This window comes from Zalophus californianus, chromosome X (assembly GCF_009762305.2).
Source record: "Zalophus californianus isolate mZalCal1 chromosome X, mZalCal1.pri.v2, whole genome shotgun sequence".
Taxonomy (NCBI): Eukaryota; Metazoa; Chordata; class Mammalia; order Carnivora; family Otariidae; genus Zalophus; species Zalophus californianus.
In genome coordinates this window covers 66,720,175-66,742,658 of record NC_045612.1, presented here as the reverse complement: position 1 = coordinate 66,742,658, position 22,484 = coordinate 66,720,175, and the positions used below count along the sequence as shown (strand labels likewise).

At 36.9% G+C, this 22,484-nt stretch overlaps 1 protein-coding gene across 8 annotated transcripts in view; it reads right to left on the bottom strand.

The window, feature by feature from the left end:
- Window positions 1–22,484, bottom strand: part of ATRX (ATRX chromatin remodeler) — a 303,464-nt gene that overhangs the window by 145,628 nt on the left and 135,352 nt on the right. For all 8 annotated transcript variants that reach the window (XM_027607480.2, XM_027607484.2, XM_027607481.2 and 5 more), the window contains 2 exons: window positions 10,690–10,792; window positions 9,136–9,354 (listed from right to left, as the gene is read on the bottom strand). In XM_027607480.2, the coding sequence (XP_027463281.2) occupies window positions 9,136–9,354; window positions 10,690–10,792 (322 nt within the window). The remainder of the gene's footprint in view (window positions 1–9,135; window positions 9,355–10,689; window positions 10,793–22,484) is intronic.

Below are 22,484 nucleotides of genomic sequence, written 5' to 3'. Positions count from 1 at the left end.
GGCAGCCCACACAAGAGACAGCCCTGGTGGGCCTGGTTCTGGTTGACTAACGGGGACTGCACTTCTGCATCCCAAAGGATGCCTTTTACATAAAGCCACTCCTTCAAGACCAAGAGCAGTAGCTATTCTAATACATAAAAACAAACACAAAGAGACAAAAAGAGAAGACAGAAGAATGTGTTCCAAACGAAACAAGACAAAACCTCAATAAAAGAACTAAACAAACAGAGATAAGCAATCTACCTGATAAAAAGTTCAAAGTAATGGTCATCAAGATGTTCATCAAACTCAGGAAAAGAATAAACAGAGTGAGAAAGTCAATAGAAAATATTTAAAAAGAACAAATCAGAGCAAAAGAATACAATATTATTGTATATTTGATGAAAAAAATTGAAGATGATACAAATATATGAAAAGATATACCATGCTCATGGACTGGAAGAATTAATATTGTTAAAATGTCCATACTACCCAAAGTGACCTACAGACTCAATGCAATATTTATCAAAATACCAACAGCATTTTCTACAGAACTAAAACAAAGAATCCTAAATTTGTATGTAATCACAAAAGACCCCAGATAGCCAAAGCAATCTTGAGAAAAAAGAACAAAGCTAGAGGTATTTGGAAGTAGCACCAGATTTCAAACTATACTACAAAGCTTATAGCTACAAAGCTAATGAAAACAGTATGGTACTAGCACAAAAAAAAAAAAAAAAAAAAAAAAAAAAACCCAAAACAAAACCAGATACAGAGATCAGTGGAACAGAAGTGAGAACCCAGAAATAAACCCACACTTATACAGTCAATTAATCTACCATGAAGAATGTAAGAATATACAATGGGAAAAAGATGCAGTCTTCAATAAATGTTATCAGGAAAACTGGATAGCTACATGAGAAAGAATGAACTAAACCACTTTCTTATACCCTGCACAAAAACAGACTCAAAATGAAGTCCTAAATGTAAAATCTCAAACCCTAAGACTCCTAAAAGAAACTATAGGCAGCAAACTGTAGGACATAAGTCTTAGCAATACCTTTTTGAATTTATATCCTCAAGGAAGGGCAACAAAATGCAAAAATAAGTAACGGGGACTACCTCAAACTAAAAAGCTTATGCACAGCAAAGGAAGACATCAACAAAATGAATAGGCAACCTAATGAAGGGGAGAAGATATTTGCAAATGATATACCTGATAAGGGGTTAATATCTAAAATATATAAAGAACTCACACAACTCAACATACACACACAAAAACAATCCGATTACAAAATGGGCAGAGAACCTGAACAGACATTTTTCGAAGAAGACAAACAAATAACCAGGAGACACATGAAAAAAATGCTGAACATCACTCATCATAAGGGAAATGCAAATCAAAGCAACAATGAGATATCACCTCACACCAATCAGAATGGCTAGTATCAAAAAGATAAGAAATAACAAGTGTTGATGAAGATGTGGAAAAAAGGGAAGCCTCGTTCACTACTGACACGGGAATAAAAACTGGTACGACTACTATGGAAAACAGTATGGAGGTTCCTCAAAATGATCAAATAGAGCGACCATACAATCCCGCTATTCCACTCTGGGTATTTATCCAAAGAAACTAAAAACACTAATTCAAAAAAAGATAGATGCACCTCTTTGGTAAGTGCACCATTATTTACAATAGCCAAGATATGGAAACAACCTAAAAGCCCATCAATAGATAAATGTATTTATCTATTGAAGATAGACAGAAGATGTGCTCTGTGTGTGTGTGTGTGTGTGTGTGTGTGTGTATTACTCAGCTATAAGAAAAGAATAAAATCTTACCATTTGAGACAATACGGATGGACTTGGAGGGCATTATGCAAAGTGAAATAATTTAGAGAAAGATAAATACCATATGATTTCACTTATATGCAGAATCTATAACAAAATAAAATAAAAACACACTCAAATACAGAGAACAAACTGGTGGTTGCCAGAGGGGAGGGAGGTAGAGTGGATGAGTGAAGTGAAAGCAATCAAGAGGTATAAACTTCCAATTATAAAATAAATAGTCACAGGGAACTAAAGTACTGTGAATACTAAAGCATAGGGAATATAATCAATAATACTGTAATAAAACATTGCTGACAGATGGCAACTAGAATTACAGTGCTGATCATTTCATAACATATATAAATGCTGAATCACTATGTTGTTCACCTGAAACTAACATAATATTGTATGTCAACTATACTTCAATTAAAAAAGAGAAATTAAGGGACACCTGTGGCTCAGTCAGATAAGTGTCTTGACTCTTGATTCAGCTAAGATCATGATCTCAGGGTCATGAGATCAAGCCCTGTGCTGGGCTCTGCACTGAGCATGGAACCTGCTTAAGATTCTCTCACTCTCCCTCTGCCCCTCCCTCCCCACTTGCACACACATTACCTCTTTCTATCTCTCAAAAAAAAAAGAGTAAGAGCGAAATTACATCCATTTATAATTTTAAAACAGAAATTAACTATAGGCTTGAAAGAAATTAGTGAAGCGGTTATGTATGTAAGGATATGATTGTAAAGATAGAAAATTGTCAAGAATCTACAAATAAGCTACTTGAACTGGTTAAGAGAATTTAGCTAAATTACAGAATACAAAGTCATTAAATCACCTGAAATTTCATTTATCATGACATCAGAAAACATGAACTACTTACAGATAAATTCAGCAAAATATATGCTAGATTTGTAATGAAAAGTATGAAACACTGCTAAGAGAAATCAAAGGAAAACTACATAAATGGAGAGACATACTATATTCATGTAACAGGAGAAAAACACTAAGATGTCACTGAAAAAAGATCCAACATAATCCCAATAAAAGTTCCAGAAGGACTCTTATGAAAAGTGGCAAGATGATACTAAACTTTATATGGAAATGCAAGTAACAGTTAATAAGCAAAACAATTCTGAAAAAGTAGAACAAAGATGTAGGAGTCACGGTATCTGATTTCAAGATTTACTATAAAATACAAGGTTACAGTAATCAAAACAGTATGGTATTAGTTTAAGGACAGACATATAGATCAACTGATTCACAAATATGTAATAAGTTGATTTTTTACAAAGATACAAAGTAATTCCACGAAGAAAGAAGTCTTGCAACACATGACAGAGGAATAACTGACTATACTGGAATAAAATATGAATCTTCACCCATATCTCACATATCATTAACATGAAAGAAATCACAAACTCTAACTTAAAAATAAAAAGTACATGGGGCACCTGGGTGGCTCAGTCATCAAGCATCTGCCTTCAGCTTAGGTCACGATCCCAGGGTCCTGGGATTGAGCCCCGCATCAGGCTCCCTGCCCTGCGGGGAGCCTGCTTCTCCCTTTCCCACTCCCCCTGCTTGTGTTCCCTCTCTCGCTGTGTCTGTCTCTGTCAAATAAATAACATCTAAGAAAAAAAAAAATACATAATTTTGAGAAGAAATCAGAGGAAAATATTTGCAACCTTGGGGTAAACCAAGATTTTTTAAATAGGACACACACATGCACACCAAAAAAAAAAAGCAAACATTAAAAAACTGATGAGTAACACTTTATCAAAATTCAAAACTTCTGTTTTGAAAGACACCATTAAAGAAATGAAAAGAGAAGTCACAAAGGAAGAAAATATACAAAATACATAAACCTTAAAAATGACTTGTATACAAAATAAAGAACTATCTTAACTAAATAAAAAGACAAAATTCCCCACACACAAAAAAGAGGAAAACATTTGAATAAACACATCATGAGGATATATAAATGGCCATTAAACCCATGAAAAGATGTTTAATCTCATTAATCATCAGAGAAATGCAAATTAAAATAACAATGAAGTAACACTACATATCTATTAAAATGGCTGAAATGTTAAAAACTGCTAATAACTATCATTGGTTAAGGACATGGAGAAACTGAAATTTTTTTTTTTTTACCATATATTGCTGATGGTAATTCAAAATGTTATAGCCACACTAGAAACAATTTGGCAGTATACTATAAAGCCAATCATCAAGTAATCTACATAGGCTCATACATATTACAGAAATTATGTCAATAATTTAATAATCTTCCAAAACAGAAAGCACCACTGGTGGGTTCACGGGTGAATTCAACACATTTAAGGAAGACATTATACCAATGCTCTACAATCTATTTTAGAGGATAAAGCAGAGAGAACACTTCCTAATTCAATATATCAGGCCAGCATTACCCTAATACCAAGACATGATATGTAACTACAAACCAGTATCTCTCATAATCATAAATGCTAAAATCCTCAACAAACTGTTAGCAAATAAAATCCAAAAATGTATTAAAAGAATTATACACCATAACCAAGTAGGATTTATCCCAGATATGGAACACCGGTTCAACATTATCCATCATATCAACAGGCTTTAAAGAGCACATGATCATAACAATAGATGCAGCAAAGGCATCTGGCAAAGATCCAGCACCCACTCATGACAAAATTTCTTAGTAAATGAGAAATAGAGGAGAACTTACACAACTTGATAAGTACCTACAAAAAAATCAATAGCTAACATAATGCTTAATGGTGAGAAACTATAAGCTTTCACACTAAGGTCAGGTAAAGGCAAGGATATCCTTTCTCACCACTCCTTTTGAACATGATACCAGAAATTTTAGCTAATGCAATAAAACAAGAAAAACAATTAAAAGGTACACAGAGGGGCGCCTGGGTGGCTCAGACCTTAAGCGTCTGCCTTTGGCTCAGGTCATGATCCCAGGGTCCTGGGATTGAGTCCCACATCGGGCTCCCTGCTCAACAGGAAACCTGCTTCTCCCTCTCCCACTCCCCCTGCTTGTGCTCTCTCTCTTGCTGTGTCTCTTTCTGTTAAATAAATAAATAAAACCTTTTAAAAAAAAAAAGTACACAGACTGGGAAGGAAGAAATAAAACTGTCTGTTCACAGATGAAATGATCTCATATAGAGAAAATCCAAAACAACTATTGAAAAAATCCAGGAACTAAGTGATTAGAGCAAGGTTGCAGGATATAAGGTTAATATACGAAAGATACTGCTTTCCTATACACTAGCAATGAAGAAATGGAACACTGGTTCCATTTGGCCCGTATGGTATGGTCCGCATACCATATGGCCCAGTAATACCACTTCTAGATATTTTTCCAAGGGAAACGAAAGCATCTTTCTATACGAAGACCTGTACAGAAATACTTGTAACAAACTGATTCATAAGCCAAAAATAACCCAAATGTCCATCAATAAGTAAGTAACCTGTAGCCCATCTGTACAGTGGAATAGTACTCAATAATACAAACAACAAAGTACTTGGAACACATAAACATGGATGAATCTCAAAACTGTTAAACTGAAAATTACATAAAACAGCATACTATGTGATTTCATTGATATGAAGCTTTAAAAAAGACAAATATAATCTATAGTGAGAAAAGTAGATCCCAGATTCTCTACAGCTAGGTATATAGGGTTCAGGACTGACCAAGAAGTACTGATTAAAGTTTTCTACATCTTAATTGTGGTAATGGCTACTGGGAAATATACTTTTGATAAAATCCTTTGTGAACTTGGTATAGGAAATACATCATACGTAATTGGTGGCTATACAAAACTATATTAAATTTTTTTGGAAATGGGGCGCCTGGGTAGCTCAGTCAGTTAAGCACCTGCCTTTGGCTCAGGTCATGATCTCAGGGTCCTAGGATCAAGCCCCACATCAGGCTCCCTGCTCAGCAAGGAACCTGCTTCTCCTTCTCCCTCTTCCTCTGCCTGCCACTCCCCCTACTTGTACTCTCTCTCTGTCAAATTAATAAATAAGATCTTATAAAATAATTAATTAATTTCTTGGGACAGTTTTGCAAGTGGCTCAGAATGGTGGAATGAACATATTTCTTTACTAAAATGATATGAAAGAACAAAAAAGTTACAATCCCACAGGTGAAAAAGAAGAAAAAGGAAGATCCTGACAGAAATGAAATGTCAACAAAACTGTGAAAGCTAGAAGGCATATGGACAAATGTCAAATGACATAACAAAATAAAGAAGGTTGAAACTTAAGTTCCCATGGAGGAGAAAAACAAGAATCACATATTTGATATTCCTCAGAAGATTAAGGACAAGGAGGCATCAGTTAACACAAACAGTTCGGGAGAAGTGTGGAGTGAAAGCAGGAAAATTGGTTGAGAGGCTAAATAAGGAAGAGTCACAGACCTACCAGATTGCAAAATTAGTCCATTATTAAAGTAAGGTGACTAACCCACTTGAAAAATTCTGGGAAGTACGGTGCATGGGAAAATAAGTATCTAGGAAATAAGAGATCCAAAACAAGAAATGGATGAGGAAATTCCCAGAAAAGTGAAAGTAGATGAAACAGACCAGATTAGAAGTGGGGGGAAAAGGCTCCATCAGTGTCATTTCAAAGAAAAAAAATAAACTGATCATTCACCTGATGTGTTAGAGTTACTGAAGAATTTTAGGGTTTTGCTAAATACATAGGAAATTAAGTAGTCAAAAGTATGGAGAAAATAAAAGACAAAAAATCCAAAACATTATTAACTCTAGGAAAAGCAAACAAAAAAGGACAAAGGAATGTAATCATCATATACTATGTGTATATACACATGTATATGTGTATGTATGAGAAATATATGCAATATATACTACATAGCCCTTTTGTGAATATTTACATAGTTATAGTCATGCAAACAATGAAAACTATTCCACCAGAACTGTGGTATAACCATACTGAGAGAATGGGAGGAGGAAACTGTCTTTGGCAGGCAGTATATGAGAACTAAATCCACAACTATCACATAATAATGGTAATGTCTAAAACTGAAAAATAAACAGCATTATAAGCATATTTAAACTTTTTTTTAAGATTTTTTTATTTATTTGAGAGAGAGAGAATGAGAGATAGAGAGCACGAGAGGGAAGAGGGTCAGAGGGAGAAGCAGACTCCCTGCTGAGCAGGGAGCCCGATGTAGCATTATAAGCATATTAAACAGAAACATACAAGTAAAAGCAAAGAACAGCTAGAAGAATTGAGTCATTACCTTTGAGTAGAGTCTGGGTAAAACAGAAGACTATTGATTTTTCAATGTAGCCTTACGGTAATACTTGATTTTTAAAAAGCACACAGATTCAATTTAGTAAACAAAAAAAGTTAATTAGAAAATAAACATTATAAAACAATGAAAAGTACAGGGAACACGTTAATATATAAATTATATGAAATAAAAGGAAGAGGAAAATACAGCATATACCACATACAGTGACTACAGTTATGTGAAACACATGTATGTATACTGATAGGGATCAGAAGAAGAAAATGGTAATATAGAATTTTAATGTCTATTTAGCAAATGCTACTATTCAAATTTTTTAAATAAAATTTAAATAACATCACAAAAAGACACTCTTAGAAGTATCTCTAAGTGAGATACAAGTAGAGTTATTTATTACCACCCATGAGTATTTTTGCCAAAAAAAGAACTGAATCTAAATCTGATCAGACCTCTACATCCAAGAGTTTATAGGACATACGGGAACCAGTGAAAATACACCATAGAAATGTGACCAGTAAAGCTCAAATATAGGAAATTCTACACAAATAATCTAGCTTTTTAAACACATGTACTATAAGAAAGAAAAAAATGGAAAAAGGAAAACTTCATATTTAAAATAAAAATAGACTTATGAGGTATAACATCCAAATGCAACATAACATGAAGTAAGACTTTCTTAATATCCTAATTCATACCAATTATTTTTAAAAGCCACTAATATTTGGGCACCTGGGTGGCTCAGCTGGTTATGCATCCAACTCTTGGTTTTAGGTCAGGTCATGATCTTGGGGTCATGAAATTGAGCCCCACATCAGGCTCTGCACTCAGTGGGGAATCTGCTTGGGATTCTCTCTCCCATTCTCCCTCTGCCCCTCCCCTGCACTCACACTCTCTTTCTCTCTCTCAAATAAATAAATCTTTAAAAACCACTAATATGTTTCTGAGGAAATTGAAGGGATTTGGAATATTAACTAGATATAACACTGTGGAATTAATGATCATTTTTAAGTGTTAATAATGGTACTGTAATAATGTCTAAGGGTCCTTATTTTTGACAATATATTCTGAACTATATATATACACAATGAGATGATTTCTGAGACTTCCCCAAAATAATCTGAAGAGAATAGATGAAACAAGACTGGCCATGTGTTGGTAAATGTTGAAGCTGAGTATCTGGTACGTGGAGATTTATAATACTATTCCCTCTGCCTATACATATGCTTGAAAACTATTACAATATAAAAAAGCTTATTTAAAAAATTAACATCTTTGGGATGCCTGGGTGGCTCAGCCGGTTGCGTGGCTCAGCCAGTTAAGTGGCTGCCTTTGGCTCAGGTCAGGATCCTAAGGTCCTGGGATCAAGTCCCATATCAGGCTCCTTGCTCAGTAGGGAGCCTGCTTCTCCCTCTACCTACCACCTGCTTCTCCCTCTGCCTGCCACTTCCCCCGCTTGTGCTTGCTCACTCACTCACTTTCTCTCTCTCTGAGTTAAAAAAAAATAAAAATAAATAAAAAGATTAACCAAAAAAATTAAAATCTTTTATGAATTTAAGCAATAATATTTAAACATTTTTCTACCCCAGATAAAACAATCACTTTGGTGAACATTCAAGAATCTCAAGTCATTTCATGTCTCTAATTATATTAATATAGCCTAATGAAGATTTTTAAATTTCATAAAATAGGGGCACATGGGTGGCCCAGTCAGTTAAACGTCCGACTCTTGATTTCAGCTCAGGTCATGATCTCAGGGTCGTGGGATCACGATGGGCTCTGCACTCAGTGTAGAGTCTGCTTGTCCCTCTCCATCTGCTCCTCCCCCACTTGCACACTCGCTATCTCTAAAATAAATAAATAAATAAATAAAATATTTAAAAATAAAAGTTGCATAAAATACTGCTAATAGGGAAAAGCAAGTATAACTAAAAATCTGTGGTGATTATAACATTCTGTTCTTAATATACTGAGTAATGTGTGTGTGAATCTATTAAAGTCATATTTTTTGAAATCATAAATAATAACTGGTTTACCTCTCTCAATTTTTCTCGCTCACGTTCCCTCTCAGCAATACGTTTTCGCCTCTCTTCCTCTTCCTTAAGAGCATTTTGTGTCTCAGTTCTTAGTTTATCATCTTTAAGAATCTTTCTAATTTTCTTTCTGCCTTTTCCAGGAGACTTGGAATCATCATTTTCATCTTCTTCTTCTTCCTCTTCCTCTTCCTCTTCTTCTTTATCTTCTTCAGAATTACTCTACGGAAATTAAATGATCAGAAGTAAATACACAAAGTTATCTAATTTACCCATTTCTTATTCCAATAATTAACATGCCAAGGAAAGGTGAAAGAGAACATACTGAAAAGCTTTAGAATTATACTTTGCAATAAAAAAGAGCATTAAAAAATAACCCAGAAAAGGGGGCAAAGAAATGCAACAGACATTTCTCCAAAGACGATACAGAAATATCCAATAATCATGTGAAAAGATGTTCAACATTACTTGTTATTAGGGAAATTTAAATCAAAACCATAAATGAGATACTATCTCGCACCCATTAGGATGGCTATTAGAAAAAGAAAAAAAAACAGAAAATAACAAGTTTTGGTGAGAATGTAGAAAAACTAGAAGCCTGGTACAGTGGGAAAACAATGTGATGGTGCCTCAAAAAGTTAAAGAGAATTACCAGATGATCCACCAATTCCATATTTCAGAATATAACCAAAATATTTAAAAGCAGGGACTAAAATATTTCTACACCCACATTCACAACACCATTACTCAAAATAGCCTAAGATGGAAACAACCCAAATGTCCATCAACAAATGAATGGATAAACACAATGTGATATATACATACAATAGAATATTATTTAGCATTAAAAAGAAAGGAAATTGTGAAATAGTCTACAACACAGATGAACCTTGAAAACATTGTCAGTGAAATAAACCAGACACAAAAGGACAAATACTGTATGACTCCACTTAATATGAGGTACCTAAAATAGGCAAATTCACAAACACAGAAATTAGATGAGGTTACAGGGGGCTGGGTACAGAGTTTCCAATTTTGAGTTTAATTAAGACCACTGAAATGTACACTTAGAAATGGTTAAAAGGATCATTTAAAAAAAAGACCCCCTTCCCCCCGCCAAGGAGAACATGAATTAATCATGTTACAGATTCATTCTGTACTCACAGGGCGAAACATATTACAGAGAACTTCTACTTTACATAATCCTGCTTATATATAAGAAATGAATTTGCTAACAGTCACTTCTGGAAGAAATTTATTCACACATAGTCATTATTCAGGATAAAATGTTTTATGTCTTCAGAAAATAGAACACTACTCATCTACTTTATAGCCCCAAGAGTGTAAACTAATGAAAAAGAGCAACTTAAAATTTCCATCAGATTTAGTTAAGAAACAGAAAAAAAAATCAACGTGTCATACTATTTCTGCATACTTACACATTCAATAAGTCAATCCTTCCACAAAGGTGTGAAAATGTAAATAAACCAGCAGAATTAAACTAACAAATGGAATGCAGAAAAGGAGGTAACATCAAGTACATAATAAATGTCTCACCTTGTTTTCACTCGATGAGTCTTCTTGAACCTTAATGCGTCGCCTTTTCTTTTTCTGTTTATAACTCCGCTGATTTTCTTCCAACTCTGCTTTCTTTGCAGACCTAAAGAACATTTAAAAGGCAAAACGAAATACTTCATGATGAATTTCCTTAAATTAATTGCATACTATTCTACAGCTAATTTCCCTCTGTGTACATTCCTTAAAAAGACAAGGAAAACAAAAAGCAAAAACTCTTCACTAAATAACCCTTAATTTTAATCCAGTGATCCATATTTTAAGCTATTCAGGGGGGAGGTTTGGCATAAGTAATAAGATGGATGAGAGCACATGGGTGGCTCACTCAGTTAAGAATCCAACCCTTGATTTCAGCTCAGGTCATAATCTCAGGGTCATAGGATCCAGTCCCACATGAAGTCTGCTTTAAATTCTCTCTCTCCCTCTCCCTCTGCCCTTCCCCTGACTTAGTCTCTAAAATAAATAAATTTAAAAAAAAGAAAGATGGATGGAGGGCCTTATTAATAGCCAATATACAAATGAAAAATATACACCATCTCTTAGGGAAAAAAGGCAGATTATAAGGGCTAGAGACTGTTTTCTTCATATGAGTACACATACATTAAAAAAAGAAAACAGTAACAACTTTTGGCAAAAAAAGGACTTCTGGGCTTAGAAACTGGTGTACAAAGTTACATATATAAAGACAGTACATTCAGGTCATAAATAGCAGACATACAGATCAATGAAAGAGAAAAGTGAGTCCAGAAAGAAAACGTTACATTTGTGATCAACCGATTTTCCACAAGAGTGTTAAGAAAATGCAACAGGTAAAAAAACCATCTTTTTGATTAATGGTGCTGAGACAACTAGCTATCTACATGCAAAGGAATGAAGTTGGACCCCTATCTTACATCATATATAAAAATTAACTCAAAATGGATCAAAATCCCCCTAATATACATGTTCTACCTAACAAGACTACTCACTATTTCATTGTTGAAAAGTGAAAAAACAGTTATTTACCTATTAGGCTGGGGGGAGAAAAAAAATGACCTCTATTAAGACAGTCTGAAAATATGTATGACAGGAGAGAGTTAAGATGGAATAGAAGGACCCTAGGCTTGCCTCACCCCTCAAACACAGGTAAATAATTATCAAATCACTCTGAATACCCAAGGAATAGACCTGAAGACTGACAGAACAAACAGCACAATTAGAGGGAGAGAAGAGGGCACATTTGGGAAGGTAGTAAGTGTGGAGAGGTGGTTTAGGGGAGAAATGTATCATGGTTGCTGCAGAGGGGAAGGAGCCCTGGTGGCAGAGAAAGGTGAGAGAGAGCAGAGCACACAGGGATGCACACAAGAGGAATACTTCCCCAAAGCCACTGGCTGAGAAAATGAAAGGGGCTGATTTTCATGAGTTTTTGCAACCAGAGGGGCTCAAAGGCTGGAGTTTTAAAGGTCCCTGGGCTTGGCTGGGGTAGAGACCCGAGGGCACTGCCCTACTCCTAGACAGAAGGCAGGCAAGGAAGCAACCTGCAGGCAGATGACATGATCTGAGGATCACCTAAGGTGCAATGGGAGAGACTATTCCCTCCTCTTGGAGTGCATTTATGAGAGTTGGCATTGCATGTCCAGGGAGAAAAGAACCAGCAGGCGCCATCACCGCTACACTGCACACCTCAGCATAGGTGCAGACACACCTGCTGAGGGCAGCTAACCTGTAAACTAGATGTGTGGCCTGATTTGCTCCAAATACAATGACCCTGCACTCTGGAGTGAATGCCCTCCTGGGTCAAACCTGCATTAGTCCAGGCATGGCAAGACTCTCCCACAGAAGACCAGTGCAGATGCCCACCACACCAGGTCCCTAAGTTTGAAATTTAAAAAGTCAGCAGGCTTAGCTGGGATAAAGCCCAAAACGCACTGTATAGCAAGCAACCTGGAGACAGTATGAAAAAAATTATCTGAAAAACACCTAGGATGCACAAGGGGAAATTATTCACTCTTCTGGGAGTGCATTACTGAGAGCAGCAAGCACAGACTCCCCTCTACAAGGAAAAAAGACCTGGCTGACATCATTTCCCTCCCCCACCCCTCAGCATAAACCAACTTTAGGAAATAGTACAGCACCAAAAGAAGTATCTAATCTGCTTATACCAATTCTCACATCCCTGAGCTACACTGTTACTGCTTTTCTCAGGCAATTATCACCAAGAAACAGGGCAGGAGACCCCATCCCCAGAAGACCAGCACAAACCCAGGCACGCAAGACATCTACTTAACCATAGAGTGCTGCAAAGCTTCCATTCTAGTGGAAATAGCATCAGGTCTCTTTTAGAAAGCAGACCAAAGCACAGCTACTTAAAACTTGCCACACTCTGGCCAGGCTCCAAAGACCAGGCAAGGAGAACCTCTACAGACAACTAAATCGAGGGATAGAGTAGCCAAAATCCAGCAGCAGAGTGCATGCAGCACACACCAGAGACACTTCCTGAAGCGCCAGGCCCTGGACAATATATGACCTCTTCTTCAAAAAGCCATTACTCTCAGGAGCAGGGAACATAACAGGCTTCTCTAACATACGAAGACAAAAACCTAGACAAAATGCCAAGAGACGGAGAAATTCATCCCAAAAGAAAAAACAAGAAAAGGTCATGGACAGAGATCTAATGGAAACAGATATAAGTAATATGCCCGATGGATAATTTAAAGCAACAATCATAAAGATAGTCACTGGACTTCAGAAAAACATGGAAGACATTAGGGAGACCCTTCCTGCAGAAATAATAAAGGTAAAAAGACAATTAAGCAAAAATGAAAAACACAGTAACTGAAATTCAAAACAAACTGAATGTAATTACCACAATGATGGATGAAAGAGATGTAGAAACAAGTTATACAGAAAACAGAATTATGGAAAATAATGAAACTGAACAAAAGAGAGGAAGAATAATGATGGATCATGAGAGTACCCTTGGGGAATGCAGTGACTCCATCAAATGTAGTAACATTCGTATCATGTGCGTCCCAGAAGAAGAGAAATTAAAGGGGGCAGAAGGTGTATTTGAGAAAATAATAGCTGAAAACTTCCCTAATTTGGGAAAGGAAACAGACATACAGATCCAAGAGGCACAGAGAACTCCCATCAACATCAACAAAAGCAGGATAACAAGATATATTGAAGTTATATTTGTAAAATATAGTGACAAAGAAAAACTAAAAGCAGGAAGACAAAAGAAATCCTGAACTTACAAGACCCAAAAGGATAGCAGCAGATCTATCCACAGAAATTTGACAGGCCAGAAGTCAGTGGGCATGATATATAAAACGTGCTGAAAGGGAAAAATATGCAAACAAGAATACTCTAGCCACAAAGGCTCATGGACTGAAAGAACAAATATTGTTAAAATGCCTATACTACCCAAAGCAACCTACAAATTTAATGTAATCCCTATCAAAATACCACTAGCATTTTTCACAGAGCTAGAACAATCCTAAAATTTGTATGGAACCACAAAAGACCCTGAATAGCCAAAGCAATCCTGAAAAAGAAAAGAAAAGCTGGGGGTATCATGATTCCAGATGTCAAGCTCTATTACAAAGCTGTACTCATCAAGACAGTGGGGTACTAGCACAAAAACAGACACATAGATCAATGGAACAGAATAGAAAACCCAGAAATGGACCCACAACTATATGGTTTACTAATCTTCAACAAAGCACAAAAGGATATACAATGGAAAAAAGAGTCTCTTTAACAAATGGTATTGGGAAAACTGGACAGCCACATGTGGAAGAATGAAACTGGATCACTTTCTTACACCATACACAAAAATAAATTCCAAATGGATGAAAGACCTAAATGAGAGACAGGAGAGGAGTACGCAGACAGTAACCCTGCCATCGGCCTTAGCAACTTCTTACTAGATAGGTCTCCTGAGGCAAGGGAAACAAAAGCAAAAATAAACTATTGGGACTTCATCAAGATAAAAAAATTTTTGCACAGCAAAAGAAACCATCAACAATACTAAACAGCAACCTTTGCATTGTGAGAAGATATTTGCAAATGACATCTGATAAAGGGTTAGTAACCAAATACATAAAAAACTTATAAAACTCAACACCCAAAAAACAAATAATCCAGTTTAAAACTGGGCAGAAGACATGAATAGGGAACTTTTCCAAAAAGACATACAAATGGTCATCAGACACACGAAAAGATACTCAACATCACTCATTATCAGAAAAATGCAAATCGAAACTACAATATGCTATCACCTCACACCAGTTAGAATGGCTAACGTTAACAACAAAGGAAACATCAGATGTTCGCAAAGATATGGAAGAAAGGCAAACCCTCTTACGCTGTTGGTGGGAATGCAAACTGGTGCAGCCACTCTGGAGAACAGTATGGAGATTTCTCAAAAAGTAAAAAATAGAACTACCCTATGATCCAGTATATGCACTACTAGGTATTTACCCAAAGGATTAAAAATACTGATTCAAAGGGATACCTGCACCCTGTAGTTTACTGCAACATTATCAATAATAGCCAAATTCTGTAAAAACCCCAAATGTCCCCCATCTGATGAATGGATAAAGAAGATATATGTGTGTGTGTATATATATATATATATAATGAAATATTAGTCATCAAAAATAATGAAATCCTGCCATTTGCAATGACATGTTTGGAGCTAGAGAGTATTATGCTAAGCAAAATAAGTCAGTCAGAGAAAGACAAATACCATATGATCTCACTCATATGTAGAATTTAAGAAACAAAACAGATGAACATAGGGAGAAAAAAAAGAGGCAAACCAGAAGACCAACTCTTGACTGTAGAGAATAGACTGATAGTTACTGGAGGGGAGCTGGGCAGGGGGATTGGTTAAATGGATGATGGGAATTAAGGAAGGCACTTGTTATGATGAGCACTGGGTGTTACATGTAAGTGATGAATCACTAAATTCTACATCTGAAACTAACGTTACACTGTATGTTAACTGGAATTTAAATAAGAACTTGAGGAAAAAAGAAAAAAAGATGAAAATATGTATGACAAAAGTCTTAAAATTGTACAACTTACTCAACAATGTCACTTTTAGTAATTTACACTAAGAGAAGTAATCAAACGAGCGTGTCAATATACCCACATGCATATATATGTGTATATATATAACAATGTGTAATAAAAATATTTCTATAGCTCTATTGTGCGTGTATACACATTTTTTTAAGATTTATTTATTTTGGGGGGGTAGGAGCAGAGGGAGACAGAGAGAGAGTCCCAAGTAGACTCTGCCCTGAGTGCAGAGTGTGATGTGGAGACTGATCTCACAACCCTGAGATCAATACCTGAGCCAAAACAAAGAGTCAGATGCTTAACCAACCGTACCACCCAGGTGCCCCTACAAATATTTTTATGAGAATAGTATTTATACTAGAAAATAATGAGAACTATCTAAACATAGAAACCTAGAAGCTTATTTCAATAAAATTTGATAAAGGTTATAGGGGATAAAAAGATCAAAGTCCTACATATAATAGGTGAAACTATAAAATTTGTCAGTGAAAAGAACGATAAATCTATATGACCTTGGATTAGGCAATGGATTCTGATACGGGTCTTGTATCCAGAATATATAAAGCACTGTTATGAATCAACAATAAAAAGACAACACAATTAAAAATTGGGAAAAGAACTGACAGATGTTTCTCCAAAGAAGATATACAAATGGCTAGTAAGCACATGCAAAAAATGCTCAAAATTATTAATCACTTGGGAAAAGTAAATCTACATCACAATGAGATGCCACCACACACCAACCAGGTTGGCTATAATCAAAACAAAACAAAAATAATAAATGTTTGTGAAGATGTGCAGAAATCAAATTCTGGTGCGTTGCTGGTAGAAATGTATAATGATGAGCCACTGTACAAAACAGTCTGACAGTTACCTTAGAAAGTTGAGCATAGTGTTACCATATGACCCTACAATTCCACTCATAAATATATTCCTATGAATGAATATGAAAATATGACTACACAAAAATCATATACAAATGTTCACAGCAGCATTATTCATAAAACAGCCAAAAAATGGAAACAACCCAAATGTCTATCAACAGATGAAAAATGGATAAGTAAAATGTGGTATTATCTATACAATGGAATATTATTCAGCCATTAAAAGTAACAAAATAGCCAGGTAACCACAGCAAGATGGCAGGCTAGGAAACTCCAGGCTCTTGTTCTCCCACAGAAACACAGAATAAACAACATATGGTAAAAAGTAACTTTATGAGAACTCTACAAACCAGTTAAGAAACTTTAGTAACCAGTGAACACCTAACCAAAAGTCACACTTAAAATGGCTGGATATTTTGTAGTGTTTCTGCTCATACTTGTTGTACTCCCTTTCCTGCTCAGCTCAAGGAAGTCACTCAAGCAACAGTAAGCTGCCCAATTCTCAGCTCCTCCACCAAGAAGGAAGGTAAAGAGTGAAACTTGCTTGCAACACACTGGCTTTTCTAGGGGCTGCCCAATGGACAGGATTCTGTCTCCCTCAATTCAGAGCACACAAAAGCACATGAAAGGAGGCTCAACATCACTAACAATTAGGGAAAATACAAATCAAAACCACAATGATACCACCTCACAGTCTTTAGGATGGTGAGATTCCCATCCACACCATAAAAAATGGAAAAGAACAAATGTTGGCGAGGATGTAGAAAGCGTAGAATATGTGCTGTTGGTAAGAATATAAAATGGTACAGCCACTATGAAAAACAATGTGGCAATTCCTCAGTTAAACACAGAATTACCATATATGATCCAGCAATTCCACTTCTGGGTATAAAACCAAAAGAACTGAAAGCAGGGACTGAAGAGATATTTATACACCCATGTTCACAAAAGCATATTCACAATAGCAAAGGGTACAAGTAAGCCAAGTGTTCAATGATGGATGAAGAGATAAAATGTGGTATATGCACAAAGTGGAACATTATTTTACCTTAAAAACGAAGGATACTGTGATACATGCTGCAACGTGGATGACACGTGAGGATACTATACTAAGTGAAATGAGCCAGCCACAATAAGAAAACAAATACTGTATGATTCCACTTATATAAGGTACCTATATGAGTCAAATTCATAGAGACAGAAGATAGAACGATAGTTTCTTGAGGATGTTGGGGAAGGGGGAGTTATCGTTTAATGTGTAAAGAGTTTGTTTTGCAAGATTAAAAGTTATAGAGATTGGTTGCAAAATGATGTGAGTGTACTTAACACTACTGAACTGTACACTTAATGGATAAGATGGTGAAGTTTAGGTTACATGTATTTTCTGATAATCTAAAAGTATTTTAAGAAGATAAAAGTACTAATACAAGATACGCATGAAGTTTGAAAACATTATGCTAACTGAAAGAATCATTAAAAAAATACTATATGAAACCAGATTGGGAAAAGATGGTGGAGGAGTAGGGGACCCTATTCCAACTGGTCCCCAGAATGGAGCTGGATATCTACCAGACCACTCTGAGCACCCACGAAATCAGCCTGAGAGGTAAGAAGATCTGGATCTCTACAAACAGAAGATCCCAGGTGGTTGGTTTCCAGGTAAGAAGTGGGGAGCCATGATTCCACGGGCAGATATCAGAGGATAAACGACAGTGGGAGGGAGCCTGACCATGGGGATCCAACACCGCTGGTGAGCAACAGTCTCCCACACTAGGGACTGGGCACAGACTCACAGACTGGTAGTGGCGGAGAAAGGACATTAGACGGAAACCAGAGCGGTGGGGTCACACGTGCTAACAGGGAGCGGATGGCAGTTTTAGAAGCACAAAGGGCAGAAACGTGCCCCAAAACTGAGGCAGGAATGGGAGCGCTGCACAGGGCACACAACCCAGGACACTGCAATTTAGAAGAGCAAGTCAGAAAGAGAGAGAGTGTGGCCTGGAGAGCTCACTGAAGAATAAACTGTGATCTCTCCCCTCTGAGGCAGAGAGGTGGAAACAGTCTCTTCTGCTCTGATTCTCAGAAAAGACGTGGAAAGCCACCAGGGAAAGCCACCAGAGAACAAAAACCCCCAAACACCCATTCCCACTGAGCCCATCCCCCGCCACAGGGGGAAGGGCAACTCTACACAAACAGGGTTGCCTGACTAACAGCATGGCAGGCCCCTCCCACAGAAAACAGGCTGGGAGAACAAGAGGCCAGCAAAGTAAGGTCCCTAGAAAACAGGTGCATCTTGTTTGAGTTATGATCAATAATTTGGGCTTTATACATTCCCTCAACCACCCATCAACAGAATGACTAGGAGGAGGAACCCCCAAAATAGGAAAGACTCAGAAGTTATGACTTATGCCGAAGATTTACAAATGGATGCAGATATAACCAAGATGTCTGAGATGGAATTCAGGATACCAATTGTGAAGACAATAGCTAAAATGGAGAAATCAATTAATGGCAACATAGAGTCTCTAAGGGCAGAAACGAAAGCTGAATTGGCAGAATTTAAAAATGCTATCAGTGAGATCCAATCCAATCTAGATAATCTAACGGCTAGGGTAAGTGAGGCAGAAGAACGAATTAGTGACCTGGAAGACAATTTAATAGATAAAAAGGGAAAAGAGGAGGCCAGGGAAAAACAACTCAGAATCCATGAAAATAGAATCAGAGAAATAAGTGACACCATGAAGCATTCCAATGTCAGAATTATTGGAATCCCAGAGGGGGGGAGAGAGAGAGAGAGAGGACTAGAAGATATATTTGAGCAAACTGTAGCTGAGAACTTCCTTAATCTGGGGAATGAAAGAAACATTCGTGTCCTACAAGCAGAGAGGACCCCTCCCAAGATCAAGGAAAACAGGTCAACACCCTGTCAGGTAACAGTAAAACTCGCAAATCTTAGAACCAAGGAAATCATCTTAAGGGCAGTTAGGGGAAAGAGATTCCTTAGGTACAGAGGCAGGAACGTCAGAATAACATCAGACCTATCCACAGAGACCTTGCAAGGCAGAAAGGCCTAGCAAGACATATTCAGGATACTAAATGAGAAGAACATGCAGCCAAAAATACTTTATCCGGCAAGGCTGTCATTTAGAATGGATGGAGAGATGCAGAGCTTCCAAGACTGGCAGAAACTGAAAGAATATGTGACCACTAAGCCGGCCCTGCAAGAAATATTAAGGGGGATTCTATAAAAGGAGAAAGACCCCAAGAGTGATATACAACAGAAATTTACAGGGACAATCTATAAAAACAATGTCTTCCCAGGCAACATGATGACAATTAATTCATATCTTTCAATAATCACTCTCAACGTGAACGGCCTAAATGCTCCCATAAAATGGCACAGAGTTGCAGATTGGATAAAAAGACAGGACCCATCCATATACTGTCCACAAGAGACTCATTCTGAACCTAAAGATACATCCAGACTGAAAGTGAAGGGATGGAGAATCATCTTCCATGCCAATGGACCTCAAAAGAAAGCTGGGGTAGCAATTCTTATATCACACAAATTAGATTTTAAACTAAAGACTGTAGTTAGAGACAAAGAAGGGCACTATATCATCCAACAAGAAGATCTTAAAAATTGTAAATATCTATGCCCCCAACATGGGAGCAGCCATCTACATAAGCCAACTGTTCACCAAAATAAAGACTCATATTGATAACAATACGTTAATTGTAGGAGACCTCAATACTCCACTCTCAGCAACAGACAGATCATCTAAGCAGAAAATCAACAAAGAAACAAGAACTTTGAATGACACACTGGACCAGATGGACCCCAGAGATATATACAGAACATTCCACCCTAAAACAACAGGATACTCATTCTTCTGGAGCACATATGGAACTTCCTCCAGAGCAGACCACATACTGGGTCACAAATCAGGACTCAACCGATACCAAAAGACTGAGATTACCCCCTGCATCTTCTCAGACCACAATGCTTTAAAACTGGAACTCAATCACAAGAAAAAATTTGGCAGAAATTCAAACACTTGGAAGCTAAAGACCACTCTTGCTCAAGAATGTTTGGGTCAACCAGGAAATCAAAGAAGAATTTAAACAATTCATGGAAACCAATGAGAACAAAACACATCAGTCCAAAACCTATGGGATACTGCAAAGGTGGTCCTAAGGGGGAAATATATAGCAATCCTAGCCTCACGCAGAAAAAGAGAAAAATCCCGAATTCACCAACTAACTCTACACCTTAAAGAACTAGAGAAAAACAACAAACAATGCCTAAGCCACACATTAGAAGAGAAATAATTAAGATTAGAGCAGAGATCAATGAATTAGAAACCAGAAACACAGTAGATCAGATCAATGATACTAGAAGCTGGTTCTTTGAAAAAATTAATAAGCTTGATAAACCACTGGCCAGACTTACCCAAAAGAAGAAAGGACCCAAATTAATAAAATTATGAATGAAAGGGGAGAGATCAAGACTAACACCAAGGAAATAGAAACAATTATTAGAAATTATTATCAACAACTCTCTGCCAATAAACTGAGCAATCTGGGTGAAATGGATGCCTTCCTGGAAACCTATAAGCTGCCAAAACTGAAACAGGAAGAATAGGCCAATAACCACTAACGAGATTGAAGCAGTGATCAAAAACCTCCCAAAAAACAAGAGTCCGGGGGGCCTGATGGATTCCCTGGGGAATTCTACCAAACATTCAAAGAAGAAATAATACCTATTCTACTGAAGCTGTTTCAAAAACAGAAACAGAAGGAAAGCTTCCAGACTCATTCTATGAGGCCAGCATTACCTTAATCCCCAAACCAGGCGAAGACCCCATCAAAAAGGAGAATTTCAGACCAATATCCCTGATGAATATGGATTCCAAAGTCCTCAACAAAATCCTAGCTAATAGGATCCAACAATACATTAAAAGGATCATCCACCACGACCAAGTGGGATTTATCCCCGCGACGTAAGCGTGGTTCAACATTTGCAAATCAATGTGAAACAACCCGATAATAAGAGGAGAGAGAAGAACCATATGGTCCTCTCAATTGATGCAGAAAAAGCATTTGACAAAATACAGCACCCTTTCCTGATTAAAACTCTTTAGAGTATAGGGATAGAGGGATATTCCTCCAGTTCATAAAATCCATCTATGAAAACCCACAGCGAATATCATCCTCAATGGGGAAAAGATGAAAGCCTTTGCCTTAAGATCAGGAACACGTCAAGGATGCCCACTCTCACCACTATTGTTCAACATAGTACTAGAAGTCCTAGCATCAGCAATCAGACAACAGAAAGAAATAAAATGTATTCAAACTGGCAAAGAAGAAGTCAAACTCTCTCTTTTTGCAGATGACTTGATACTTTATGTGGAAAACCCAAAAGAGTCCACCCCCAAATTACTAGAACTCATACAGCAATTCAGTAATGTGGCAGGATACAAAATCAATGCACAGAAATCAGTTGCTTTCTTATACACTAACAATGCCACTGTAGAAAGAGAAATTAGAGAAACGATTCCATTTACAATAGCACCAAAAACCATTAAGATACCCTGGAATAAACCTAACCAAAGAGGTAAAGGATGTATACTCTAGGAACTACAGAATACTCATGAAAGAAATTGAAGAAGACACAAAAAGATGGAAAACCATTCCATGCTCATGGATCGGAAGAATAAACAGTGTTAAAATGTCTATGCTACCCAGAGCAATCTATACCTTCAATGCCATCCCGATCAAAATCCCAATGACATTTTTCAAAGTGCTGGAACAAACAATCCT